This window comes from Cebidichthys violaceus, unplaced genomic scaffold, assembly GCF_023349555.1.
Source record: "Cebidichthys violaceus isolate CVI_PGR_0920_01 unplaced genomic scaffold, fCebVio1.0.p SCAF_8, whole genome shotgun sequence".
In the NCBI taxonomy this organism is placed as follows: domain Eukaryota; kingdom Metazoa; phylum Chordata; class Actinopteri; order Perciformes; family Stichaeidae; genus Cebidichthys; species Cebidichthys violaceus.
Window position 1 is genome coordinate 2,635,164 of NW_027176964.1, and position 27,315 is coordinate 2,662,478.

Sequence of the window (27,315 nt, forward strand, 5' to 3'; positions counted from 1 at the left end):
TTTATCTTACATCGCATGTTTGTTACAATGTTCTTATGCTGTTGCTGTTCCATCGCATGTCGTAATGCTGTTGTTTCAGTCTCCTGCTGATGTCCCACAGTCCGTGGCCTCGGCCTCGGCCTCAGCCCCGCAGTCCGTGGCCTCGGCCTCAGCCCGGCAGTCCGTGGCCTCGGCCTCAGCCTCAGCCTCAGCCCCAGCCCCGCAGTCCGTGGCCTCGGCCTCGGCCTCAGCCTCAGCCCCAGCCCCGCAGTCCGTGGCCTCAGCCTCAGCCCCTCCTGGTGCTAACCCACAGTCCGTGGCCTCAGCGCCTGGTGCGACTGCTTCAGCCCCTCGGTCCTTTTTGCGACCCGCTCTGACTTTGTCAATGGTGAATTATTATTTTTTTGTAATTCATGTTTTGTAGGAATTATTTTGTATGTGTTGCATCTTCAAATTAACTTTGGTTCTCCTTTCAGTTTACTAAATCACGCTTTGGTGGGTCACAGTCTGCCTCACTAAAGCCCAATTTAGTGGCTAGGACCCCCAGCCCATCTCCTCCTCCTTCTCCATCCTCTGTGAGGACACCCAGCCCTGCTCCATCCCCAGTGAGGACCCCAAGGCCTGCTCCATCCCCAGTGAGGACCCTCTTTACGGCCCCCAGCCTTGCTCCTCCTCCTCCTTCTCCATCCTCTGTGAGGACACGCAGCCCTTCTCCATCCTCTGTGAGGACACCCAGCCTTGCTCCTCCTCCTTCTCCATCCTCTGTGAGGACCCCAAGCCCTGGTGCTGGTGTTTCCACCAGCATTGCTGTAGACGCTGTGAGTACTGCGTTTATTTATTGGTCTGGCTTTTTCATATTTAGTGTAGTCACTTAATTCTTATTTGTTGTTGTCTAACAAACAGGATGAGTCTGGAGATGTTCAGCCAGCCGCTGCTGGTGCTGCAGCTTCATTCTGGTTGCCCGGCGAAATGAGCAAGACCCTCCCTTTGCAGGACCAGAGGTGGATTGCCAACACCCTCTTTCACTCCGGCAAACTGCGGCCAGATTTGAAGCTGTGGTACGAACCCCCTGTTCCAGCCCTGATCTACCACCAGACACCGACACCCGACCGCTTTTTCACCCATCGGCTGATGGTGTGGATGCCCTACCACCTGTGGAAGGTGAGGGTGTTCTGCCCAGATTGTGGGAAGCAGCTGACGGGTTATGGTGTCCACAAGCGGTCTAGGAAGGTCCTGGACATCGACAGGTATTACCTGATGGTGACGGAGACACTCAGGTGCACTGTGTGTTCCTCCAACTACCTGTCGACCAGCCAGACTGTCCGAAATCAGCTGGACCTGCCTCACCAAAAGATGTTCCGGCTGATCCTGACCCGCAAGTGAGTAAAACGGTTTTGAAACTGCCTCCCATGAACATGTAAAAAATCACTGCAATGATGGAATAGTTTCTTTAAATCATTTCTCAAATGTATTAGTAATTGCTTAAATACAAGTGCATATTAGAATAATCTGGTGCCATATATTTACTATACACTGTCCCTGTTTTAAATATACAAAAAAGTAAAGGAAATGTGCATTTCAGATACGCTTGTGACATCCGCGTGATTCGGCTGCTTCGGGACCGGACTCTTGGCAACAGTCCGGCACGGCTGGCGAAGCAGCTGAAGGAAAACCACGGGGAAGAGTGGCTAAACCGGGTGGCACACTATTTTGGGGAGTGTGCTGAGTTTGTAGACGGGCCCAACCTCTTACCGGTGGTCTGTCAGCAGCCGCCGAAGCACATAGACGTGCCAACCAGTCGCTGGCTGCTGTCTGTGTACGGGATGGACATCCTCACCCGGCTGGACCACATCAAGGCCAGCATCACCTCTACATTTGGGTCCATCTTAAAGATGGACTCAACCAAAAAGGTAATAAATAATATGACTGTTTAATAGATTGCCATGTACATTATATGTATTCTCCTGTATGTAATAACTCTCTTACTGCTGTAGAGAATGTGTAAAAAAAAAAGAAAAAAGAAGTGTAATCTTAAAGATCACTGTCCTCACATCACAGATCACAAAGAAGCTGGCTGGGCACGGCAGGGGGACGGCTCAGTGGGTTACCTCCATTGGGAATGAGGTCGGCCAGATCTTGAACAGTGTCCTGACGGTGCAGGAGGGGCCGGGACTGGATTCAATGGTCTCTGGGGTGATGGAGCGGTACCGGCAGGCAGACGTTCCACCCCCCGTGCTGCTGTACGTGGACTGTGGCTGCTGCAAGAGCGAGGGGCCGAGCAAGCTGCAGACCAGGTTTGCAGCTTGGCCAGACCTCCACATAAGACTGGACATCTGGCACTTTATGAGGAGGCTGGCCGTCGGCTGCACCACCGACGCTCACACCCTCTACCCGGCCTTTATGGGCAGCTTGTCTGCCTGCATCTTTGAGTGGGATGCAGGGGACCTCACTCTGTTGCGGCAGGCAAAGCGGGAGCAGCTCAGGCAGGAGGGTGTGCCGGGCATTACCGATCGCATGGTGGACATGCGGATCGGTAAGAAGGAGCTGAGCCGGTACTGCCGTCGGAGGACGCGCGGTGAGGAGGCCACCATCAAGCTCATTGAGCAGGTGCTGCAGACACTGGGGGGTGCAAATGGGAGAGACCTCATGGGTGTGCCACTGCTGGACGACGTGCGGATGGAGCACATTTGGCGTGTCCAGAAACACCACGTCAGGTGCATCCAGGACGTCCCAGGTGTGCGGCTGTACGCGGTGGTAGGCACCACCACCACCAAGTGCGGCATCATCCTGACGAAGTACCGCTGTGCCAGAGGGTCCACGTCCCTGGAGTCCTTCCACTGCCACCTGAACAGGTTCATTCCAGGTTGGTGTCTCTCTTGTGTTTTATATTTTCAATAACTTGTAGGTTATTTTGTGAAAGCATTAAGATTGAAAAGCAACACAATGTTGTTGTTTTGTTTTTCAGGAACTAGTGCAAATGCACTGAATTTCCAGCTCTATCTCCTGGAAGGCCTGAACAGGTGGAACCAGGATCGGGGGACTGCTGCGGTGACCAGCACGCCGTCAGCTTACCTCACCTACTCCGGTGACGTGACCCAGTCAATTAATAACAACGCCCTGAAGCTGTTTGGTCAGGCATTTGTGCCAACCTTCAGGGCACCTTCCCAATACACTGGTATGTCTCGTTAATATCTGGCTACATCATTCTTTTGGTTTATTGTTTTTCAGTGTTCTAACTGAAGTTCAACAAGGCTACATTTGTATCATTCCCATTGCCAAAGCCAGACACAACATGATACAAATACAAGTCAGATTTTTCTAAATTAAAGGTTTGTATATATAATGCTTTGACTACAACTAATGATGTTTGTGTGTGTGTGTGTGTGTGTGTGTGTGTGTGTGTGTGTGTGTGTGTGTGTGTGTGTGTGTGTGTGTGGTGTGTGTGTGTGTGTTTCTGCTCTTTTTCATAGGCGAGCTTATTGGTGTGGATTACCTTCTGAGTCAGACTGGACAGCCCCTGAATGTCATCCCTGGCTCAGAAGAGACTGACAACATGCTGGAGGATGTGGATGAGGGAGAGGAAGAAGAAGAAGAAGAAGACGAGGGCTTCCAGGAAGGTACAGTGCCAAGTCTCCTGGATGACCCAAGCCTCTCTTCCTCCTCTCTGCCTGGAGCCTCCTCCCTTCAAGTTGCCTCCTCCCAGCCTGCTGCGTCCTCCTCCCAGCCTGCTGCGTCCTCCTCCCAGACTCCTGACTCCTCCCTGGCTGCAGCCACCTCTCTGCTGTCGCAGCTTGCAACTCTGTCCCAGAGTCCTGCCTCCACCCTAGCTGTTGCCTCCTCCGAGCCTGTTGCCTCCTCCCAGCCTGCTGCCACCTCTCTGGCTGCAGCCTCCTCTCTGCTCTTGTCCCTGCTCTCCCAGCTTGCTTCTCTGTCCCAGCCTGCTGCCTCATTCCAGCCTGCTGCCTCATTCCAGCCTGCTGCCTCATTCCAGCCTGCTGCCTCATCCCAGCCTGCTGCCTCATTCCAGCCTGCTGCCTCATTCCAGCCTGCTGCCTCATTCCAGCCTGCTGCCTCATCCCAGCCTGCTGCCTCATCCCAGCCTGCTGCCTCATCCCAGCCTGCTGCCTCATCCCAGCCTGCTGCCTCATTCCAGCCTGCTGCCTCATTCCAGCCTGCTGCCTCATTCCAGCCTGCTGCCTCATTCCAGCCTGCTGCCTCATCCCAGCCTGCTGCCTCATTCCAGCCTGCTGCCTCATTCCAGCCTGCTGCCTCATTCCAGCCTGCTGCCTCATCTCAGCCTGCTGCCTCATCTCTGCCTGCTGCCTCATCTCTGCCTGCTGCCTCATCCCAGGCTGGGGTATATAAATACATAATTTTGTGTGAAGAAATAACAACACGGTATCTGGGTTCTCGAGTTGTGTTGCTCATCTCTATATTTTTGTTTAGGCTGTGGATCATGCATGCATGCCAGGAATGGACAGAGTAGAGAGCCTGGCAGAGTGTCTGTTGGAGCTGAGGAACCAGCCCTCCATGGCCATAGGAAACCAGATGGTGAGGAGCATTCATTGTCTTATTTTTCCTTTGTGCCATGTCATGCATATTCACATGCATACATTTATTTTTTTCCTCATGGACTGTTGTGTTCTCTCTCTGCATAGGCGAGCAACATTGTTGCTCTGTGGCAGAACCTGATGGACTATGACAAACAGAGGGTTCTGTTTGCTGCCAGGCATCAGAGCAGGCTGGACACAGGGAGGTTCAGGTCTCCAAAAAAAAAGCAGGACTTCACTCCAGGGGTGGATAGTTTAAAAAGACATGGGCTTACCACCTCTGGCCCCCTTGCACAGTGGCCAGATTGCTGCCGCCTGATCGAGGCCATTTTCACGAGGCTCTGCAACATCCACCGTAGTCCCAAGAAGACGGGGACTTGCACAGTCTCCAGGTGGGACCTCATCATTGGGGACTACAGGAGGATCAGGCAGCGCATTCTGGCCAATGGGGTGGTCATGCAGCAGACCACCCTGCAACTGGTGGACATCAGCCAAACCACCCTGGTGCAGTGGCACAACAAGAGGGTGAAGAGGCAGGACAATGCAACGGTCATGCAGGGGCTGACCTTGCCTAGCCGTGTATCTCTAGCAGATCAACCTCTACCCTCTGCCACTGTGCCACCGGCATCGGCACCCACCTCGACCCACCCAGCTCACCTGTACAGCCTTCCCGGCAGGACTGTCGGCAAAGCGAAGCTAAAAAGAAAGCACCCAGAGCTGTGTCCCCAGCGCCAGCTCTTTCCAGCTCCACCCCCAACCCCTCAGCTGGTGGTAACACAGCAGCCGTTCCCTGCTCCATCCCCAACCCCTCAGCTGGTGGTAATGCAACAGCGGTTCCCTGCTCCATCCTCGCGCCGTCAGCTGCTGATGCCAAAGCCGCCTTTCCCGGCTCCGTCCCCAACCCCTCAGCTGGTGGTAACGCAGCAGCGGTTCCCTGCTCCATCCCCAACCCCTCAGCTGGTGGTAACGCAGCAGCGGTTCCCTGCTCCATCCCCAACCCCTCAGCTGAGGTTTCCAACATTTCCCTCCCAGGTGCCTTTTCTGGTCGCTGCTCCACAGGCCCTGGGTTTTCACCTCCCCTCTGCCCCTTCTGCTGCCCCTCCTGCTGCTGCTCCTGGTCCGGCTCCTGCTGCTGCTCCTGGTCCAGTCGTCCCCCGAAAGCTGACCCGCAAAGTACTGCACAACACGTGCAAGAAATGCGGGCAGTTCAGGACGGCGGCGACTGGACACAGTCAATATAAGGGGCTTATATACTGCCCGTCGGTCGAGAGTGTTCCCAAGGAGCAGTGGTTGGAGGAGATGAAGTTAAAAAAAAGATAACTTTGTTTACCCTCCAACCAGAGTTACAGACACTGGACACAAGTCCTTTTATGTATATTATAGTATTTGTATATAGTTATGTGTTGATTTAATTGTGTTGTCATTTCGAGGCTGTAGTGTGTGGTGCTTTTATATTGTCGTTATTTATATTATTATAATAATGTTATATAGATTTTACAGAGTGGTGTTTTTTAATATTTTGTTCTTTTGTTTATGAGGATAGACAATATTTAAATAAAAGTTTGGTTTTCTCATACATTTTCTGTGCAAAGTCTTGTTTTCAGTCAACTGTCCAATAATTGGAGTGAGAGTAAAAGGTACAATATTCTTTGAAAATAGTGACACATTTTATTACATTTACCCAGGGCCTACAATAACAGACAATAGAATTACGATTTTTACATCAATACTGTCTCAGTTCATGTTCAAATTATGGTTCAAGTCAATAAAGAAGAAACAAGGGAGGTTTTATTTAAAACTTGTGTATTAACAGGTAATGCATTGGATGGGTCAACATCATGTGTGAAGTAGTTTCATTTAATACAAACATAACAATACGTTATTGCATTGCACAAGTCAATATCTTGAATAAATTCAAATGGACATGGGCAACACATACACTTTTATTATGAACATCATAAACCTCAATCCTGCCGAGGCCGGGATTTGAACCGCCACTCCTGTGGACGATTTTTCTTCCCCCTCACATACACAAATGCACAAAAAATATCTTTTTCTTCTATAACAATATAAATACGGTATATAAGGACCTTAAAACACCACTGGAGTCTAAGTGGGTGGCACTGAAGATTGTTTTCTCCTCTTTTTCTCCTCTTTTTCTCTTTTCTCTCTCTTTTTTCCTTCTTTTTCCTTCTCCCCCTTCTCCCCCTTCTTCCCCCTCCTTTTTCTTTCCCCCTCTTCCCTTAAACAGACTATTGTTCCCCAGCTTTGGCGCAATTGGTTAGCGCGTTCGGCTGTTAACCGAAAGGTTGGTGGTTCAAGCCCACCCAGGGACGAAATTGTCTTTTGCTCTCCAGAGACGGGGACATGGAATTCAAGTGGGCCACGTGCAAATCCTACATTGAAACCCTGCTGGTTGTTAGGCGCTGAGGTCAGGAGTTCATTGGTGTCTGTCAAGACTGCAACCGAAGAACTCACTGGGAGAAAGCAGCTGTGAAGAAGGCCGTCGAGCTCAAAGAGGTCCTATTATGCTTTTCCCCTTTTAGTGTGTTATATACATTTTTGCATATGTAAAAGGTATGTTATATTCTTTATATTCTATTGTAAATTTGTATATGTTTCTATTTCTTGCACTGTGTTGATTGTTTAATGTTATGCACCTCTCGCCATGACAAATTCCTTGTAGGTGCAAGGTTGGCAATAAATGGTTCTGATTCTGATTCTGTAGAGTTGTAAAGCCTGAAGTCCATAATGTTTAACCCTCGTAATGTCCTCCCGATTGCCATACACCTTTTGTCCTCTGGGGTCAAAAATGACCCCGCCTGGTTTGACTTATTTAAAGCATATAGTATAAAGTGTCAATCAATTCTGTTTTACACCTTTAGTCTTACTTCAGTCCAACCCATTACTACACATTTTTCCCTTCGTTTTGAAATTTAGGGCCAATAGACCTTGTTTACATAGAAGTATACCCTGTTTTTGAGTGAAAATATAATGAAACAATTAATTATTTTGACTTTATATTATTTTGACTATTTGACTGATCACAGAGTGGTATATTGTAAAGTTTAGTGAGGATGCTGTTTTAGAATTTTTCTAATGGCAGCACATAATCACATCTGTTGTCCTCTGGGGTCAAAATTGACCCCGTCTGGTTTGACTGTTTATAAAGTATAAATTATCACCTGCCTCTTGTGTTTCAAGTCTTTAGTCAACTTTATTCCAACTCATTACTGACATATAAAACATGTCAACATATGTTTAAAACAACCAAGGTAACTAAAGTTATTAGCGGAGTTCAAGTGCAGAGCTTGATGATGCACACAGTGCTCAGCTGTAGGCCTCAGCTAAGTTGGTAGCTAACGTTATTGTGTTCTAATGGCTCATCTTTAGCCCCACTGTCACCTAACACTGTTTAGAATATGACGATTGAATATTTAGAATATAAATAGTGTTGAAGTGAGGATGTAGGTTTGTGATTACAAGCTGTAGTGTTACAGCCGCTATCCACTTTGGTTTGGCTAACTTTCCTGCTGTTGTCATGTCTGTTTTTCTACTGCGGTCAAGCCAGCCCACACGTTTTGCGGTAATAAATGTTAAATTGATAAATATATAAAAACACAAATAGATAAATCCATAAATAAATGATACTAACAAGTGATCTGCTATTAATCTGTAGTAAAATTAGTTTGCATCAATAGACCATTTCCTTTTAAATCTCATCTGAAATTTGAAGGAAGTACGCTCATGAATGAGATTTTAAATGATGTACTCCAGATGAAGAACGATGGACTCCAGACAGTCATTTTAGCAGACGCTTTTATCCAAAGCGACTTACAATTCAGTATCTATCTACACCGTAGACGCAGCTACGGGAGCAATTTTGGGGTTAAGAGTCTTGCTCAAGGACACATTGACATGAGACTAGCAGAGCCGGGGATCAAACCACCAACCCTCTGATTGAAAGGCGGCCATGCTCTCCACTTACCCACGGTCACCCCTAAAATGACAAACTCCTATTGTGCGACATCAGGAGTGTGGGTGTCCCGGTTGAGTGCTGCTGTGTTGGAGTCTTCCCCAGGGACTAAGAGCCCCCAGGGCCTCTATGCCTTGGAGTCTCTATGTCACGTTCTGGACAGGGCTCCGACTGGGGAATCATTATTCTACTGAAGGATAAGCTATGTAGACAAGTATGCACTCAACATCTGTTTTCAAACGATATTTAAAAAAAAAAAAAAAAAACTCAGCTGGTGGTAACGCAGCAGCGGCTCCCAGCTCCATCCCCAACCCCTCAGCTGAGGTTTCCCACATTTCCCTCCCAGGTGCCTTTTCTGGTCGCTGCTCCACAGACCCTGGGTTTCCACCTCCTCTCTGCTCCTCCTGCTGCTGCTCCTGCTGCTGCTCCTGGTCCAGTTGTCCCTCGAAAGTAAAGTACTGCACAACACGTGCAAGAAATGCGGGCAGTTCAGGGCGGCGGCGACTGGACACAGTATAAGAGGATCATATACTGCCCCTCAGTAGAGCGTGTTCCCAAGGAGCAGTGGTTGGAAGAGATTCAAAAAAAAAGAAAAAGATAACTGTTTGTTTACCCCCCTACCAGAGTTATGGACCCTGGACACTTTTATGTATATTATAGTATTTATGTATATAGTTATGTGTTGATTTAATTGTATAGTCATTTCGAGGCTGTAGTGTGTGGTGCTTTTATATTGTGTTATTTATATTATATTATAATAATGTTATATAGATTTTACAGAGTGGTGTATACATAGACAACATTTTAATTGTTATTTTATATTATAATTATATTGTTGTACAGATTTTACATAGACAATATTTAAATTATGTTATTTTATATTATAATTATATTGTTATATAGATTTGACAGAGTGGTGTTTTTCAATATTTTGTCCTCAGTTTATGAGGATAGACAATATTTAAATAAAAGTTTGGTTTTACATCAATACTGTCTCAGTTCATGTTCAAATTATGGTTCAAGTCAATACCTTGAAACAAGGGAAGTTTTATTTAAAAGTCATGTATTAACAGGTAATGCATTGGATGGGTCAACATCATGTGTAAAGTAGGGATGTTTCATGTAATACTAACATAACAATACGTAATTGCATTGCACAAGTAAATATCTTGAATAAATTCAAATGGGCAACACAAACACTTTTATTATGAATATCATAAACTTCAACCCTGCCGGGGCCGGGATTTGAACCGGCGCTCCTGTGGACGATTTTTCTTCCCCTTCATATGCACAAATACACACAAAATATATTTTTCTTCTATAAGAATATAAATATGGTATATAAGGACCTTCAAACACCATGGGAGTCTAAGTGGGTGGCACTGAAGATTGTTTTCTCCTCTTTTTTTCTTTTCTCTCTCTTTTTTCCTTTTTCCTTCTCCCCCCTCCTTCCCCCCCCCCTCTTCCCTTTACCAGAAGAATATAAATACCGTATATGACTACTTGGGGAAGGGGAGTCTGGTAAAAATCCATTCTCAAAGGTCCAATCTCGATGCTCGCTCTCCATTGTGAAGACGGAATGGACCTGGATGGACCAATCACGTCTGAACTCCAACTCTCGCAGGCACCGCACAGCTCACGAAGCAGAAAAACATCGGACCTGTTGTTGACGACGAAATATACTAGAACTTGTCAAAGGTAAGTTGTCCTTCCATTTATTCATAAATAGCCGTAGAAAACGTTATATTTCCGTTTGTCAGACGTATAAGTCCGGTGTCACATTACCGTACACGGTAAATACCGTCGGCATTAGCGAGCAAGCTAACGTTAGCGACAACGTAACTACATGTCATAATGTAACTTGCAACATTCGGGACTGAAAACGGCCATGTATGAATACTACTGTAATGCGCCGAGAGGAAACACGCAAACGTCCACATAAGCTGCAGCATCAAAGTTTATTCTTGATATTTAAAGATGAATACATACAGATTTATTATCGATATAGATAAAGTGTAATTACACAGTATAAATGTAAATACTGTGTCTACATGTATATGTATTGATTTGATTACATGTTTTAATACCTTGTATAAATAACTGAAGTCTAAATTGCTGAACTAAGAGTTGCTGTGTTACTGTACTAAGTATGCACATCAATGTCATGGTTATGTAGATTTAGCAATTGTTATTATTTCCATGTTATCTTTAGATGAGCACAAGGCCATGAGCGATGGAGAGTGGATGGCAAGGCTGAGGGCATTTGCCAGCTCTGGGGTTTGGCCTGCAATAGGAGGCAATAGGGCCCAAGGCAGAGGAAGCGTCAAAACCTCTATCAGAAGGTAAAGTATTACATCTATGTACCTATTACTCATTACTGTCACTAGTATGCCACGCACTTGATTAAAATTATGCAATATGATGGTGCAGATAATGTCAATCAGACGTAGTACACTGATTCACTCACTCCAGGCTAAATAGCAATTCTTATCATTTCAGATTGAGAAATGCCCCATGCAGGCCCGTGGACAGACCACCCTCTTTGGAGGGTCCATCGCCTGTAATTGCGGATTCCACGCCGTTATGGTGATCTATTTACAAATTACATCTTTTATTGTTTATCTGGCATCGCATGTTTGTTACAATGTTGTTATGCTGTTGCTGTTACATCGCATGTTGTAATGCTGTTGTTTCAGTCTCCTGCTGATGTCCCACAGTCCGTGGCCTCAGCCTCAGCCCCTCCTGGTGCTAGCCCGCAGTCCATGGCCTCAGCGCCTGGTGCAACTGCTTCAGCCCCTCAGTCTTTTTTGCGACCCACTCTGACTTTGTCAATGGTGAATTATTTTTTTTTTGTAATTCATGTTTTGTATGACTTGTTTTGTATGTGTTGCATCTTTAAATTAACTTTGGTTCTCCTTTCAGTTTGCTAAATCCCACTTTGGTGGGTCACAGTCTGCCTCACTAAAGCCCAATTTAGTGGCTAGGACCCCCAGCCCTTCTCCTCCTCCTTCTCCATTCTCAGTGATGACCCCAAGCCCTGCTCCATCCCCAGTGAGGACCCTCTTTACGGCCCCCAGCCTTGCTCCTCCTCCATCGTCTGTGAGGACACCCAGCCTTGCTCCTCCTCCTTCTCCATCCTCTGTGAGGACCCCAAGCCCTGCTGCTTGTGTTTCCACCAGCATTGCTGTAGACGCTGTGAGTACTGCGTTTATTTACTGGTCTGGCTTTTTTATAAGTCATATTTAGTGTAGCTTTTATTTATGCAATACACTTAATTCTTATTTGTTGTTGTCATCTGTGACGGTTCCCTGTCTGGGTTATTTGTTATGTTCTTTTAAGCCAGCAGGACCAGACATGCTGATCATTAACTGGAGACACCTGGGCCCGGTGCTCCAGTATAAAGATCCGCCCTCTTTTCAATCTCCCTCTCTCTCATACCAACCGCCCATGGAGCAGCGAGAATGGCTTGTGTTCCTCCATTGCAAGTTACATGTCTGTTGCTTTGTATAATAAACCCTTTACTGGTGCAAACTGACTGCGTCTCCCTCACTAGTGCCACGGCTGCAGAGCCAGGTCGTGACATCATCCAAACAGAATGAGCCTGGAGGAGTTCAGCCAAATGAAGCTCTAGCGTAAGTTCAGACAGGAAGACTATCCCCTCATGCTTAGGCTTAAAGGCCTTTCTCCATACGGCTCTCCCATTAGCAGCACATACTCTATACCGGCTGTCACTGTCAGAGGTGTCATAGACTCTATCAGCTGTTTGTCAGCCGGGTCGCCCTCAGCCAATAGCGCTCTGGCACACCCTCTTCGTCAGCCTATCAGCATGCTGCTGTCTCCTTTTAAATGTGCTGCATCCCCGCCTCCAGTGTCTGCTGCTGTTTCATGCGACCCTCCTCCTCCCCAGCACCATCCATCTTCGCCGATTCAGCACTCCATCACCATCTCCAGCCAACTCCAGCCGATCCTCCAGCCACCATCACCAGTGTCTGGACTCCTCGGGGGGATTGATATTGTTGCCGCTCAGGGCAATCACAACTCGATCACAAATCTCCTCGGCGAGTTCAAGCGTCAAATAATTTCTGTGTAACTCATTAACGCATCATTTCGTCATAATAAAATGTTAACTACTAATCAGTCACTTGTCTCTCCTGATTGAACTGCTGCTGGGGCTGCAGCTTCATTCTGGTTGCCGAGGGAAATGAGCAAGACCCTCCCTTTGCAGGACCAGAGGTGGATTGCCAACACTCTCTTTCACGTTCACTTGAAGCTGTGGTAGGAGCCCCCTGTTCCAGCCCTCATATACCACCAGACACTGACACCCGACCGCTTTTTCACCCATCGGCTGATGGTGTGGATGCCCTACCACCTGTGGAAGGTGAGGGTGTTCTGCCCAGATTGTGGGAAGCAGCTGACGGGTTATGGTGCCCACTAGCGGTCTAGGAAGGTCCTGGACATCGACAGGTATTACCTGATGGTGACGGAGACACTCAGGTGCACTGTGTTCTTCCAACTACCTGTCGATCAGTCAGACTGTCCGGAACCAGCTGGACCTGCCTCACCAGAAGATGTTCCGGCTGATCCTGACCCGCAAGTGAGTAAAACGGTTTTGAAACGGCCTCCCATGAACATCACTGCAACAATGGAATATTTTCTTTAAATCATTTCTCAAATGTATGTATTCGTCATTGCTTAAATACAAGTGCATATTAGAATAATCTGGTGACATATATTTACTATACACTCTCCTTGTTTTAAATATATAAAAAAGTAAATGGAATGTGCATTTCAGATATGCTTGTGACATCGGGACCGGACTCTCGGCAACAGTCCAGCACGGCTGGTGAAGCAGCTCAAGGAGAACCATGGGGAGGAATGGCTGAACCGGGTGGCACACTATGCTGGGGAGTGTACTGAATTTGTGGAGCGGCCCAGCCGCCAAAGCACATAGACGTTCCAACCAGTCGCTGGCTGCTGTCCGTGTACGGCATAGACATCCTCACCCGGATAGACCACATTAAGGCCAGCATCACCTCTACATTTGGGTCCATCTTAAAGATGGACTCAACAAAAAGGTAATAAATAATATGACTGTTTAATAGATTGCCATGTACATTATATGTATTCTCCTGTACACATTATCATTGTTGTCGGTGACAGATATGCATTTATTATAAATGTATGTAATAACTATCTTACTGCTGAAGAGAATGTGTACAAAAGAAAAGTGTAATCTTAAAGATCACTGTCCTCACAGATCAGATCACAAAGAAGCTGGCTGGCCACGACAGGGGGACAGCTCAATGGGTGACCTCCATTGGGAATGAGGTCGGCCAGATCCTGATAAGTATCCTGACAGTGCAGGAGGGGCCGGGACTGAACGCGATGGTCTCTGGTGTGATGGAGCGGTACCGGCAGGGTTCCACCCCCCGTGCTGCTTTACGTTGACTCTGGCTGCTGCAAGAGCGAGGGGTCGAGCAAGCTGCAGACCAGGTAGCTTGGCCAGACCTCCACATGCGACTGGACATCTGGCACTTTATGAGGAGGCTGTCCGTAGGCTGCACCACCGACGCTCACACCCTCTACCCGGCCTTTATGGGCAGCTTATCAGCGTGCATCTTTGAGTGGGATGCAGGGGACCTCGCTCTGGTGCGGCAGGCAAAGCGGGAGCAGCTCAGGCAGGAGGGTGTGCCGGGCATTACCGATCGCCTGGTGGACGTGTGGATCGGTAAGAAGGAGCTGAGCTGGTACTGCCGTAGGAGGACACGCGGTGAGGAGGCCACCATTAAGCTCATTGAGCAGGTGCTGCAGACACGGGGGGGGGGGGCAAATGGGAGAGACGTCACGGGGGTGCCACTGCTGGACGACGTGCGGATGGAGCACATTTGGCGTGTCCAAAAACACTACGTCAGGTGCATCTAGGACGTCCCAGGTGTGTGGCTGTACACGGTGGTAGGCACCACCACCACCAAGTGTGGCATCATCCTGACGAAGTACCGCTGTTCCAGAGGGTTCACATCCCTGGAGTCCTTTCACTGCCACCTGAACAGGTTCATTCCAGGTTGGTGTCTCTCTTCCGTTTTATATTATCAATAACTTCTAGGTTATTTTGTGAAAGCATTCAGATTGAAAAGCAATACAATGTTGTTGTTTTGTTTTTAAGGAACTAGTGCAAATGCACTTAATTTCCAGCTCTACCTCCTGGAAGGCCTGAACAGGTGGAACCAGGATCGGGGGATTGCAGCGGTGACCAGCACGCCGTCATCTTTCCTCACGCCGTCATCTTTCCTCACCTACTCCGGTGACGTGACCCAGTCAATTAATAACAACACCCTGAAGGTGTTTGGCCGGGCATTTGTGCCAACCTTCAGGCCACCTTCCCAATACACTGGTATGTCTCGTTAATATAATTCTTTTGGTTTATTGTTTTTCAGTGTTCTAACTGAAGTTCAGCAAGGCTACATTTGTATCATTCCCATTGCCAAAGCCAGCCATTCAGACGTAACATGATACAAATACAAGTCAGATTTTTCTAGATTAAAGGTTTGTATATATAATGCTTTGACTACAACTAATGATGTTTGTGTGTGTGTGTGTGTGTGTGTGTGTGTGTGTGTGTGTGTGTGTGTGTGTGTTTCTGCTCTTTTTCATAGGTGAGCTCAATGGTGTGGACTACCTTCTGAGTCAGACTGGACAGCCCCTGAATGTCTTCCCTGGCTCAGAAGATACTGACAACATGCTGGAGGATGTGGATGAGGGAAAGGAAGAAGAAGAAGATGAGGGCTTCCAGGAAGGCACAGTGCCAAGTTTCCTGGATGACCCAAGCCTCTCTTCCTCCTCTCTGCCTGGAGCCTCCTCCCTTCAAGTTGCCTCCTCCCAGCCTGCTGCCTCCTCCCAGACTCCTGCCTCCACCCTAGCTGCAGCCTCCTCGAGCCTGTTGCCTCCTCTCTGCTCTGGTCCCTCCTCTCCCAGCTTGCTTCTCTGTCCCAGGCTGGGGTATATAAATACATCATTTTGTGTGAAGAAATAACAACACGGTATCTGGGTTTTGTCCCATTTTACTGTTCTCAAGTTGTGTTGCTCATTTCTGTATTTTTGTTTAGGCTGTGGATCAAGCATGCACGCCAGGAATGGACAGAGTAGAGATCTTGGCAGAGGGCTGAGGAACCAGCCCTCCATGGCCATAGGAATCCAGACAGTGAGGAGCATTCATTGTCTTATTTTTCCTTTGTGCCATGTCATGCATATTCACATGCACAGATTTATCATGCACAGATTTATTTTTTTCCTCATGGTCTGTTGTGTTCTCTCTCTGCATAGGCAAGCAACATTGTTGCTCTGTGGCAGAACCTCATGGACTTTGACAAACAGAGGGTTCTGTTTGCTGCCAGGCATCAGAGCAGGCTGGACACAGGGAGGTTCAGGTCTCCCAAAAAAAACAGGACTTCACTCCAGGGGTGGATAATTTGAAAAGACATGGGCTTACCACCTCTGGTCCCCTTGCACAGTGGCCAGATTGCCGCCGCCTGATCAAGGCCATTTTCACCAGGCTCTGCAACATCCACCATAGTCCCAAGAAGATGGGGACCAGCACAGTCTCCAGGTGGGACCTCATCCTCGGGGACTACAGGAGGATCAGGCAGCGCATTCAGGCCAATGGGACGGTTATGCAGCAGACCACCCTGCAGCTGGTGGACGTCAGCCAAACCACCCTGGTGCAGTGGCACAATAAGAGGGTGAAGAGGCAAGAGAATACAACGGTCATGCAGGGGCTGACCTTGCCAAGCCGCAATTCTCCAGCAGATCACCCTCTACCCTCTGCCACCAGTTGTTGGAGGAGATAAAAAAAATGGACCCTGGACACTTGTATTTTTGTATATATTTTCTAATGATTGTTACAATGTTCAGCTTTGGTTGAAACTGATTTAGAGAAGTGTTGATTTAATTGTATAGTCATTTCGGGATTGTGTGTGGCGCTTTTACATTCTTATTTATATTATAAAAATGTTATATAGATTTTACAGAGTGGTGTATACATAGACAATATTTAAATTTTGTTATTTTATATTATAATTATATTGTTGCACAGATTTTACATAGACAATATTTAAATTGTTATTTTATATTATATTACAATTATATTGTTTTATGTATTTTGCATAGACAATATTTAAATAATTTAAGGCTGTAGTGTGGTGCTGTTATATTGTTGTATTATGTTATTTTATATATTAGAATTATATTGTTATATAGATAAAATAGTTAAATAAAAGTTTGGTTTTCTCATACGTTTCGTGTGTAAAGTCTTGTTTTCAGTTAACTGTCCAATAATCGAGTAAAAGGAACAATATTCTTTGAAAATAGTGACACATTTTATCACACAAACACTTTTATTATGAATATCATAAACTTCAATCCTGCCGAGGCCGGGATTTGAACGGACAATTTTTCTTCCCCTTCATGTGCCCAAATGCACAAAAAATATATATTTTTCTTCTATAAGAATATAAATACGGTATATAAGGACTTAAAACACCATGGGAGTCTAAGTGGGTGGCACTGAAGATTGTTTTCTCTTTATCTTATTTTATATACTTTTTTATTTTTCTTCTCTTTCAACAAAAATCAGGCAAAGATCAGGAAAACCAGGAACATGGACAGGGATTCCCAAAATGTGGTGCGTGCGAGCTGCCTCTAGGAGGTGCGTGAGAGGAAAAAATGAATGGTGGTCTAATGGTGTAATATTTAAAATTAAATATAATTTAAAAAAATTAAGACGGGAGAAGACATCGAGCGGGAGTCAGAGAAAGATGAGACCAAGGAGACCAAAAAGGAGGAAGGGATAGCGCAGGCAAATCGGGAGTACGAGAGTGAGCATCGGACTGGGAAAAAAAAGAGAGGAAATATGATGAAAATGATCTGGGTCTGGGCTTCACTTGGATTGGCAATGCAGATTGCCCAAAGCCACAATGCGTGGTGTGCAGTGAGGTTCTGGCTAACAGCTGTCTGAAGCCCTCTTATTTACATCGCCACCTGAACACCAAGCATGCCAGTGCAAGTCAAAAGCCCCTTACATTTTTTATAAATGTTACAAAACAGCCAAAAACAACTGCAGTCTCAGTACTGCTACAGAATAGCAAGAAAGGGGCTACCTCACACAGTCGCCGAAGACGTGTGCTTGCCAGCTGCCAAAGAGATGGTGGAATGTATGATTGGAGAAAGAGAAGCAAAAAAGTTGGACATGATCCCGGTGTCCAACACTGTCGCGCCACATCGATGCTTTGTCAGAAGACATCCTGGCTACATTAGTCGGTCACGTGAAGAAGAGTGAGTTTCACTCTCTGCAAGTAGACGAGTCTACAGATGTGGCCAATCTTCTGGTGTACGCCCGTTACCCTTTCGAAGACACGGTGCAGGAAGATTTAATGTAACTGCTATGTATGGTTAATTGTAAATTAAATGTGATGCAATCTGCCTCTGAGCCTGTGCGTGTGTCCTCGCCATCCTTATTGCTCTTTAAAAGTGACGCCTTGTGTAACTGAAATTCATTGAAACTTTGTTGCATTGTTTTAGGGCTTTTTAACACCTGTAGTTCGTTTGCTTTGTTCCGATTCAGGGATTAATATGATACAATGTTGCAGTTGCCCCTTTGTTCGGTTTGTATTCACACTGCAACATTTAACAGCGGACTAAATCTTGTAAACAAACGCCACGTGCGAGCAAACTGTTCTCTCATTGGTCCGATTTTTATGCGGCTATAAATAGGCTCTGATGCTTTTTTTTTTAAGGTGTGGGGAATTGGGGGTGCGTGGCCTAAAAAGTTTGGGAACCTCTGCACTAGGAGAATTGCTGGAGTGCTTTACACAAAGGACTAAGACAAGCTGCCGCAGAGACAGGGTTTTAAATATACTGGGAAGTGTAGGTGATGAGACACATGTGCAATCAATCAGGGGCGGGGCAGACAATCACAGTGGCGGGAAAACACACAAAGGGAGGAAGTGAAGTTATCTGAAATGAGGTGAGTAACATAAAATAAAACAGGTAATACACAGGTAATACTGAACTGACAAAACTAAAGACAGTTAACTAGGGAATCGGGAGTAGCTTGTATTTTTCAGTTTCAGATTTTATATTTTCAGTTTCAAATCTTTTTTTCACTTTCAGATCGGTTTTTTTTCAGTTCAGACTTTTGACCCTGATCTAGCGCGGGGGGGCGTGGCTTCAACTGAGAGGGGCGTGTCATCATGAGTGACAGCATCACAAAGAAGGCTGAGGACCTTCCTCAACAACGTTGCCTTCAGGTAACGTGGGCACCACGAGAATTATGATTGAACACTTTCTATACACGATATTCACGTGAATGCAGAGGGGAAAAACTGTGAGCGCCAGCTATCCTGAAGGAAACTTCGGAGGGAACCAGCTACTGGTTTGATTAGTCTTTAGCCCTATACCCAGGTCGGACGACCGATTTGCACGTCAGGACCGCTATGAGCTTCCACCAGAGTTTCCTCTGGCTTCGCCCTGCCCAGGCATCGTTCACCATCTCTAAGTAAAAAAAAAATCTGTCCGAGGCTTCAGACTTACAAGTGAATCCCTTGCAGTTTAAGTAAATGTGGACGATATTGTTGATTGTCATAGTCTTCAACCAATCAGATTTTTAGTTTGATGTTAGGTGTATTCTTTGACGTGCCAGAGCCTTCTAGCTGGCCTAGCTGAGTATGTCAGCATTAACGTGTGGCTTAATTGGTCAGTGGGCTAGCGTGACTGTTGTGAAGCTTGCTGGCAGAACTTTGTAGTAGTAAGAGTTTTTTTACCTAGCTTTGTTTTTTTAACACTCAATGGCTGAAGGAGGAGAAACGCCTTTCTGGAGAAGGAATTTTCCAGAAAAGCTGGACATCGTAAGAAAGGGTCGGCCAACCCCACAGCTAGCAGCCCTGACCCAGCCAGGAAAAGGATTTGTGCGAACGGTATTCCTGGCTAACCGTCAAAGAACCGTTGCACATTTTATGGCTGGGAATGCGTTTTTATTTACGACCAAGCGTCTTGGTGTTTGGAGCTACGCTGGATTTGCAAACCTGAGGTGGCTAACCAAGGCAGCGACAAGACACCATAGCACGACAGGACACTTACAAGCTATGGTGCTTTTGGAGAGACCCGAGTGGATCTACAACTCAATGAACACGTTCGCAGGAGGACCTCTTACTGGAACTAAACCACACCGATGTACTGTACAACCGTGGTATTAAACTCTTTGTAAACAAATAAAGGAGGATGGAATTTGTGTAACTAGTGAACTGTTTTTTTTTTTTTTTTAACATCTGCAGTAGCATTACTACTATGGGTGGGTCAATGACATGACATGCATATTTTTGTGTCCAAGTCCATTATTTCCTTTAAAAATAATTGTATCAATTCATGACATATATCATTTCCTTCTATAAAACCTATCCAGTTTTGATACATTTTCAGTACAGTCAAATATATATTATTTTATGTTTTGGCACCTCAAACCCTGAAAATGTCACGTGGTGCACCTGTCCTAGCAAATGAAGAGACTAAGAATACTCTTAAAAAAGGTATTTAAATGATAGTAAATTCAAAATAAAATACTAAAATAGATACTTTTAACTTATAGGTAGGCTGGTACACTTTTCATGTCAGAGCAGTACAACCAATGTAAAACTAGAAACATTGTATTTCATCATAAATGTTCTATTTCAAATGTATATTTATGAAGTTGTTAGCAAGAACAAAGGCTAATGCTAGTGTCCTAGTAGATGCCTGTTTAATTTGAAATGAGTTGCAATTGTCAGGTGGCGTAACCAGTAAGTCAGGTGGTGAGTCTGCAAAGAATTTCCCTATATGATGTTATATTTAAAGCTCTAACATTATTTACTAATTTTTTCAAATGTTTAACAGTGTTAAGTCAGAGATATACACTTTCAAACTATTTCCATGATAATAATGAATATTTTTTTAACTATTAAGGATGCCACTGTCAAGTAAAGTGAAATCAACACGACACAGGGATCGCATTAATAATGATCCGGCTGCAAAAGAAGCATATCTTTCCAAAAGAAAAGGGAGGTAATACATCTTGATAAAACTATAATTAATCCAAAGTTATTTATTCATAGTTTATTTTGCAGTTCTTACTTTTAAACAGTGGTCAGACCATTCAGGTTTTTAAATGGGAATATGCCAGTTTTTGGAAATCTTGAAAATGTTTCTAGTTTTACATTGCTTGAATTTGGACACAACTGCCATAGAACTCCAAGCAGAACTTCAACCTAACCCTCCCTACATTGACAAAGAGGATATTGTCAATTTAGATGGACAGCAACCCAGAGCATCATCAACACCACAGAGAGTAGGAAGCACTTAAAGGAAGAGAAGAGAGAAGGCAAAGTTGCGTCGTGAAATGCACAAAATGAGAAGAGAAATGGAAGCTGAGAAAAGAGAATCTGCCAGATTACAAAAATGCATAGAAAGATTAAGGAAAAAACATTTCAAAAAGCAAAATCTATAACTGAAGAGATTAGACCAAGGATTACAAAGAAATGAGCTATCCAGAGAAGACACAGAGTTGTTGACTTCCTCTGTCGAGATCAGAACAGTCGCTTACTGACAGGATGTCCGATATTGTCCTTTACAGCCAAAAGTGTCAGACAGGAACACATGTGCATGCTTGGATCATGAGAATATCACACTTTTGACCGAAAAGCTGCAGCTGTTGTCCTCAATTGAATGTAGTCCAGACAACATGTCCTGCATGCATCGAGTGTATGCTAAATGCTGCTACAATGAAGTAGAAGTTGCAACACCCCAGGCAGAAGTGACAGTGATTTAGCCTATTCCAGTTATGAGGTAAACATGATTACTATGAAATATTTACTACTTTTACTTAAAAAGAGTTGTATTTCAAATAAAAATGCAATTATTCTGTATATTTCCTATGATTACTAATATTGTCAGGTGGCACAACTGATAAATGTCAGGTGGTGCGACCAGGTAAAATATTAATTTAAAGCAATAAATAATAGGTTAAAGTGAATTTTCTTTTGTTTAATATGATGTGAAGAACTATTGTATTGACTGTATTCATGTGTATATTTGTATTACTATGTTTCTGTTAAAATGTAAAATCAAATGTTAAATATACTAAATACCTGGCCAAGAGAACGCAATTATGTTAAATTATAGTATATATATATAAAACACAACCACAAAATATGTGTTAGGCACTGTAGACACTCTAAGGGATACTTGTCAAAAATTTCAGTTTGAATAAATGTTAGGAAAATATATATTTTTTCATACATATGTGGTTGTACCACCTGACATTTTTTAGCCTGTGAAGTAAAAAAATACTGTTAAAAACTATTAAAACAGTATGAAAAGTTGGTTCACAATGTAGACTTGTTTCACCACATTGTTCCAGACACAAAAGTATGCATTGCACCCATTTTGAAAATATTTTTTAAATGACCTTTTTAGAAGCCTTATTTGTCAATGACCCGGGTGCAACGGATCACAAAACTCACGGTCCGGTTTAGATCACAGTTTTTCAGCCACGGTTAGGATAATTTTTCGGATCAGCAAAGAAAAGGGGAGGAGACAAATATAACTTTGCCGAAGCAAATAACTTTGGGCTATAGTCTTACATGAAAACCACAATATTTAAGATATTTATTTTCATAAAGATGAAAATATATCTACATTGTGTGGGGAAAGGGTAGCACCAGATTTGTGTCTGTGTGTCTTTCCCTTTTCAAAGAGGCCTAGAACGATCTTTATACTAAGTTGGTGCGTGAGGGGATTTTGTAGCGTGGCTCAAGCACTTAAACAAGATTGTGAAATCCTTAGTTCTCCACAACGGGAGTGTCCCCCGTCACTTACAGACTGGGATGGTGGCACTTCATATGTGTGGACATGCCCGATGTATTGACGTTGACGTATGTCTTTCTCTTTAAACAACACCTACATACAGTAACGGTTTTGTCCACCACCCTCATCCCGTCTTTTTAAGTTACAGGGAAGCCAAAATGCTCCCAAACTTGCGACTTAAATGACGCCGGTGGCTTCTCAAGTTCTCAAGTCACCTTTAAATGCTTTTAACACACTCCGTTCACGGGAACACACTACTGCTTTATATCTGTTCACTGCAACTTTGCATTGATATTTGGGGACTCGTTACTTGAAAAGGAACAGCAACAGTAAAACTTTATTACACACTATGATGATTAAACTGTAAACAAAAAAATCAATTAATCCGCGGTTCACAAGTGTGCCGAACCGTGAGGAGTGATCCGAACAGATCACGGATCGATCCGTGATCCATTACACCACTAGTTACTATGTTAATTTTTCTATTGACGTTTTTATGATATGGTTAATATTGTTCCCTCTGATGTGAATAACATTTGAATGGCCCGTGCTCTTCAGTGTGTGGTGGAGTGCGTGTTTTAGTGCCGCAGTTTTGCTGAATTGATTTGTCATGCTTTGTCATATACATATATGTGACTTGCTGTTCTGAGTTTGTTCTTGGCATTGTGTTGATTACATTGATCTTGACTATATGCATTATCCGTTAACGACGAAGCATCCCATCATGCACGTATTCATGTATCTGCAATCTGCAGTTAGTGTTTTGTAGGTGTTGAGCTTCATGTAACATTTTATTTCACTTGTCAAATGTTGCAGTGTTATGTGAATATGCAGCTTTTACGCAAAAAAAGTATAACCCGAAGCTGTGGCGTCATAATGAGGTTATTAGGAGGAGGTTCAACTGTAGTAGGACAGCACTGAAGGCCCAGGTATGAAATACACGGCCCACCACTGATTTGTTGGAACAGTATTCCTGGCTGACAGCGTCGGAGAAGTGTCGCACATTTTACGGCTAAGAATGCGTTTCATTTGCAACTGAGTGTCTTGGTGTTTGGAGCTACGCTACGCTCCAAACACCTACGCTACGCTACGCTACGCTACGCTACGCTAACCAAGGCAGCAACACGACACCATAACACGACAGGACACTGACAAGCTACGGTGCTTTTGAAAACTTTTGCTGAGACCTGAGTGGATCTACAACTCAACGAACACGTTCGCAGGAGGACTCTGGCTGGAACTGAACCCCACCAATGTACTGTACAACCGTGTCATTAAGCTCTTCATTAACAAAGAAAGGAGGATGGACTTTGTCTTTAAGTGAACAGCAGCTTTGATAAGTGAACTGCTTTTGTGTTTTTACATTTGCAGTAGCGCTACTACTGTGTTAATTTTTCTATCATGTCGTTTCTATGATATGGTTAATATGTTCCCTCTGATGTGAGGGATAATATTTGAATGGCTCGTGGTCTTTAGTGTGTGGTGGAATACGTGTTTTAGCACCGCTTCACTTAGCCACGGTGAGCAGGGCCACCTTTCAATCAGAGGGTTGGTGGTTCGATCCCCGGCTCCTGCTCTGCTAGTCTCATGTCAATGTGTCCTTGAGCAAGACACTTAACCCCAAAATTGTTCCCGTATGTTGGGTTAGGGTATACTGAATTGTAAGTCGCTTTGGATAAAAGCGTCTGCTAAATGACTGTAATGTAATGTTTGCAGTTGCAGTGAGTTTGTTCTTGCATTGTGTTAAGTACATTGATTTTGATTATAAGCATTGTCTGTTCATAACGAGGTTTCCTTCACCTACATTCCCCTGGGTCCTTAGTCCCTCCATGTACAGCTTATTATCACCCTCTATGTACCAATGTACATTTATAACAAATACCACACATATTACACGCTAATCAGCATTGCATGTGTGTCTGACGAAAATACCAAAAAAAGGAAAAAATGTTTGTAGAGTTTTTAAAGTTTTTTTGTTTGGAATATATATAATAAGCATATCATTTAATTATCGTTATGAGAATTTAACAAACATAAAGAAAAAAAGAAAAAAAATGAAGTAGATAGGTTTGCAGTTTTCAAGGTGCATATTTCAAATTGCATCTTTTACACAGATGAAAATAAAGTTGTGAACACTGGCTGAATATCTATTATCAGAATCATTATAACCGCATTTTAACTGCTACTGTGTAAAGGAATACTGCTGTTAAAAAGAACCTTATTTGTATAAAGTGTTTGCAAACCAAATGTCATTGCACTTTTGTTCAAATAGCAATACTTTTAAAATAAAAGTGCGCAATACACTACTTTTAAATTCATTATTGAATTTACAATGTGATTAAAAATGTTAATCTTTGTCCAGCACTAGTAAAAATTAATCTTTGTGGACAAGATTGACTGTCCATTAATACAGGTTTACTCTGTGTGATCCAAAGTATTTTCCTTCATTTACAAATATGTTAGATGAATGGGAATGTTTTGACCATTATCACACAGTTCTGTGCGGATAGCACTTTGTGTTCCATATAATTTTGTGTATATATGAGTGCGATTTTTGTACTGTAAATGAAACTACAGAAAATCTCTGTTTAAGTGTAGAATGTAGAGTTGTGAAACGGGAGAAAGAAACCGGTTCAGGTTTTAGGAGAATTCTTTGAACATGTATACAGTGCATTAGGAATATGCGTCTCAACAGGGGGTTTACGTTACTTTGCGACACACAGCCTCTTTCCTGTTTACAAAGGACTCTGTGCATTGTACACAAAGCAACAAGCCAAATGCATTTTGTTTGAAGTTTGAAATGTGTCCATCTTTATATATAGGGCAGTGAACAGGTGTTCACACAAGTATGTGTGTGTATGGGAAGAGGGGTTTATGGACGTGTGGGTGTGTATGGGGCTGTTTTCCATCTGATGAATGGACATAATCTAGTGTTTCCCATTCATTTCCTATGACGGTCACGTTTGACTTTTTGATTAAAGTAGTGTTGGGCGGTGTTAAAAGGGAACGCTATCCCAAGAGGCCATGCTGCCACGAGCATGAATTTGTGCTAACACAACTACTATGCTACCACGAACATGAGCCTGCAGCTCACACTAAAGGCTAGGCTAATCTCCTCCTGTTAACCACGCTATCAATCGTTCTTTTATTTCAGTAGCCTGCCAAATCCACACACTCTTTATTTAACGAGACTGGGCCTTGGCCTTTCACCAACGTACCGGATATTTATCATAATCTCCTCTTTTATCTAAATATATATGGTTAGACACCAGAGCCTGCAGCCTCCAGTTCAACCAATTCATTCACATCTCATCATGACTCACAATTTCTTCTAAAAAAAAAAGATCCCCTCTCACACACACAAAACACTGTTTAACACGCTTAACACAACATCCCAGATGTAACGTCCCCCCTGAACGCACAAAGCCCTGTTGGTTTTAAAATACACAAAAAACGTAATGTCCCCCCTGAACATACCAAACCCTGTTGGTTTTAAAATAAAGAAAACAAAAAACGTAACATCCCGGACGTAACGTCCCCCCTGAATGCACCAAACCCTGTTGGTTTTAAAATATAGAAATAAGATAACAAACAAACCACTGCGCAGTTAATAAATATCACACAAATATTTGTAATTCAGCTTGCAAATATGCCTCCGTATCTCATACAGTCTTTCAGCTGTTTAATTTACTTTAACTTTTAGGTCAATAGTACCTTACCAGCTTGGTGCAGCCTCTCCTCGTGTCCGGCCTTCAGAGACGCTGAACACAGACATTTTCTGCTAGGTTTCCTATGTCTACCTATACAGATTTTATTGAAACGGTTCTGCGTACCTTCTTTTCGTGGCCACTCCGAAAATGTCCGTGCTCCACGGCCCGTCAAGCTTTAGTTGAAGTCCCTTCGTGGTTTGCCATGTTGTTAAAAGGGTGTCAACTCTCTCTCGCAGACAAAGGGAGGCCGCATGCCTCTTACTGCTGCGTTTTTTGTCAGCAGAGCAGGGTCAAAAAATCAGCTGGTTCGAGTTAAAATCAAATCAAAAGTTATTTAATATCAAACAGAAGCTAAAAAATTACAAACTGAATTACACTATTAATACCATAACAAACATATCAATTTCATGAAAGTGAGGCCCCGTCCGGGCCACGAGACATATGTGCATCATGGTCCGGAGAAGGTCTGATTGTCTCCTGGCATTTACAGTTCTTTGTCTCCCAAGAGTAACATTCCTGAGCCTATCGATCAGCTCCACGATTGGCTGAAGACCAATGAGCTCCTCCTTGATAACTGATAACCCATTGTCCTGGGCAGACACCTCAGTCAACTACTTTCTTCCCCCGCAGGTTCACACCTCACATTCCTCAAACCCCCCTCACAGACACTCAATATACATTCAATGCATGAAATGACCACACTCCCTGATTCAAAACTTCTACAAGCAAACATATTATATAATAATTATACCTTTGGTTTAAACCTTAAGTAGACATCGACATAAAATATCCACCACTAGGAATGCTTCTAAACTTTAAATTCCTCACAGCGGTATGACCAAGAATATGTATCACGGTATTTTTTAAGATTCTGGCAGCTTCACAGTATTTTTTTACTCCCTTGACTGTGTTTTATATTATAAATATTGTATATAGGTTTATAGTGGATACTGTTAGGAGTACATAGAATATAAAAACATTTTAATGTCATCATGTATAAGGGCTTTGATTAGTATAAGGCAGAAGTCTTCAACAGGGGGTCTGCAAAAAAATTTGTTGATTAGACGATTTGTTTTGTTTTTTAATTTTTTTTTAAACAAAATTTAAATGTCTTTAAATATACATTAACATGAATCCAACGAATGGATAAATGGAGGCAGAAGATGTTATCTTTCAGTCAGAAATGCACACATTCAGTGACACACAGGAGCTC

At 44.0% G+C, this 27,315-nt stretch overlaps 3 protein-coding genes across 6 annotated transcripts; all 3 read left to right on the forward strand.

The window, feature by feature from the left end:
* Positions 1 to 681: 681 nt before the first annotated feature.
* Positions 682 to 4,768, forward strand: LOC137892887 (uncharacterized). Its single transcript, XM_068738295.1, has 8 exons — positions 682 to 797; positions 883 to 1,358; positions 1,562 to 1,889; positions 2,038 to 2,842; positions 2,945 to 3,154; positions 3,450 to 3,596; positions 4,426 to 4,530; positions 4,638 to 4,768. Exons 2-8 carry the CDS (start codon positions 949 to 951, stop codon positions 4,679 to 4,681), a joined length of 2,049 nt encoding a protein of 682 aa, XP_068594396.1. The 5' UTR covers positions 682 to 797; positions 883 to 948; the 3' UTR covers positions 4,682 to 4,768.
* Positions 4,769 to 10,058: 5,290 nt separating this feature from the next.
* On the forward strand, positions 10,059 to 14,280 carry LOC137892895 (uncharacterized). Of its 4 annotated transcripts, none has more exons than XR_011105435.1 (9): positions 10,059 to 10,203; positions 10,718 to 10,847; positions 11,005 to 11,091; positions 11,202 to 11,339; positions 11,428 to 11,700; positions 11,845 to 12,137; positions 12,413 to 13,099; positions 13,298 to 13,580; positions 13,763 to 14,280. XR_011105435.1 is itself a non-coding variant. In XM_068738310.1 (9 exons), exons 3-6 carry the CDS (start codon positions 11,020 to 11,022, stop codon positions 12,083 to 12,085), a joined length of 510 nt encoding a protein of 169 aa, XP_068594411.1. In that variant the 5' UTR covers positions 10,059 to 10,203; positions 10,718 to 10,847; positions 11,005 to 11,019; the 3' UTR covers positions 12,086 to 12,137; positions 12,413 to 13,099; positions 13,298 to 13,580; positions 13,763 to 14,280. The 4 variants fall into 4 exon arrangements, 1 of the variants encoding a protein (XP_068594411.1); XR_011102084.1 differs by having other exon boundaries at positions 11,849 to 12,137; XR_011105436.1 differs by having other exon boundaries at positions 11,852 to 12,137.
* Positions 14,281 to 14,379: 99 nt separating this feature from the next.
* Positions 14,380 to 16,697, forward strand: LOC137892550 (uncharacterized). The gene is made up of 6 exons (XM_068737794.1): positions 14,380 to 14,395; positions 14,438 to 14,566; positions 14,669 to 14,896; positions 15,159 to 15,501; positions 15,609 to 15,703; positions 15,826 to 16,697. The coding sequence occupies exons 1-5, from the start codon at positions 14,380 to 14,382 to the stop codon at positions 15,646 to 15,648; spliced, it is 756 nt and encodes a 251-aa protein (XP_068593895.1). The 3' UTR covers positions 15,649 to 15,703; positions 15,826 to 16,697.
* The last annotated feature ends 10,618 nt before the right edge of the window (positions 16,698 to 27,315 follow it).

Excerpts from the sequence above, each read along its gene's own strand:
- LOC137892887 (XM_068738295.1), top strand. The coding sequence starts at position 949 with ATGAGCAAGACCCTCCCTTTGCAGGACCAGAGGTGGATTGCCAACACC. Across the intron at positions 1,359-1,561 it reads CGGCTGATCCTGACCCGCAA|ATACGCTTGTGACATCCGCG; the intron begins GTGAGTAAAACG and ends TGTGCATTTCAG. Across the intron at positions 3,155-3,449 it reads GGCACCTTCCCAATACACTG|GCGAGCTTATTGGTGTGGAT; the intron begins GTATGTCTCGTT and ends TCTTTTTCATAG.
- LOC137892895 (XM_068738310.1), top strand. The coding sequence starts at position 11,020 with ATGCAGGCCCGTGGACAGACCACCCTCTTTGGAGGGTCCATCGCCTGT. Across the intron at positions 11,092-11,201 it reads GCGGATTCCACGCCGTTATG|TCTCCTGCTGATGTCCCACA; the intron begins GTGATCTATTTA and ends CTGTTGTTTCAG. Across the intron at positions 11,701-12,058 it reads CCAGCATTGCTGTAGACGCT|TGCCACGGCTGCAGAGCCAG; the intron begins GTGAGTACTGCG and ends CTCCCTCACTAG.
- LOC137892550 (XM_068737794.1), top strand. Across the intron at positions 14,567-14,668 it reads CCTGAACAGGTTCATTCCAG|GAACTAGTGCAAATGCACTT; the intron begins GTTGGTGTCTCT and ends TTTGTTTTTAAG. Across the intron at positions 15,502-15,608 it reads CTTCTCTGTCCCAGGCTGGG|GCTGTGGATCAAGCATGCAC; the intron begins GTATATAAATAC and ends ATTTTTGTTTAG.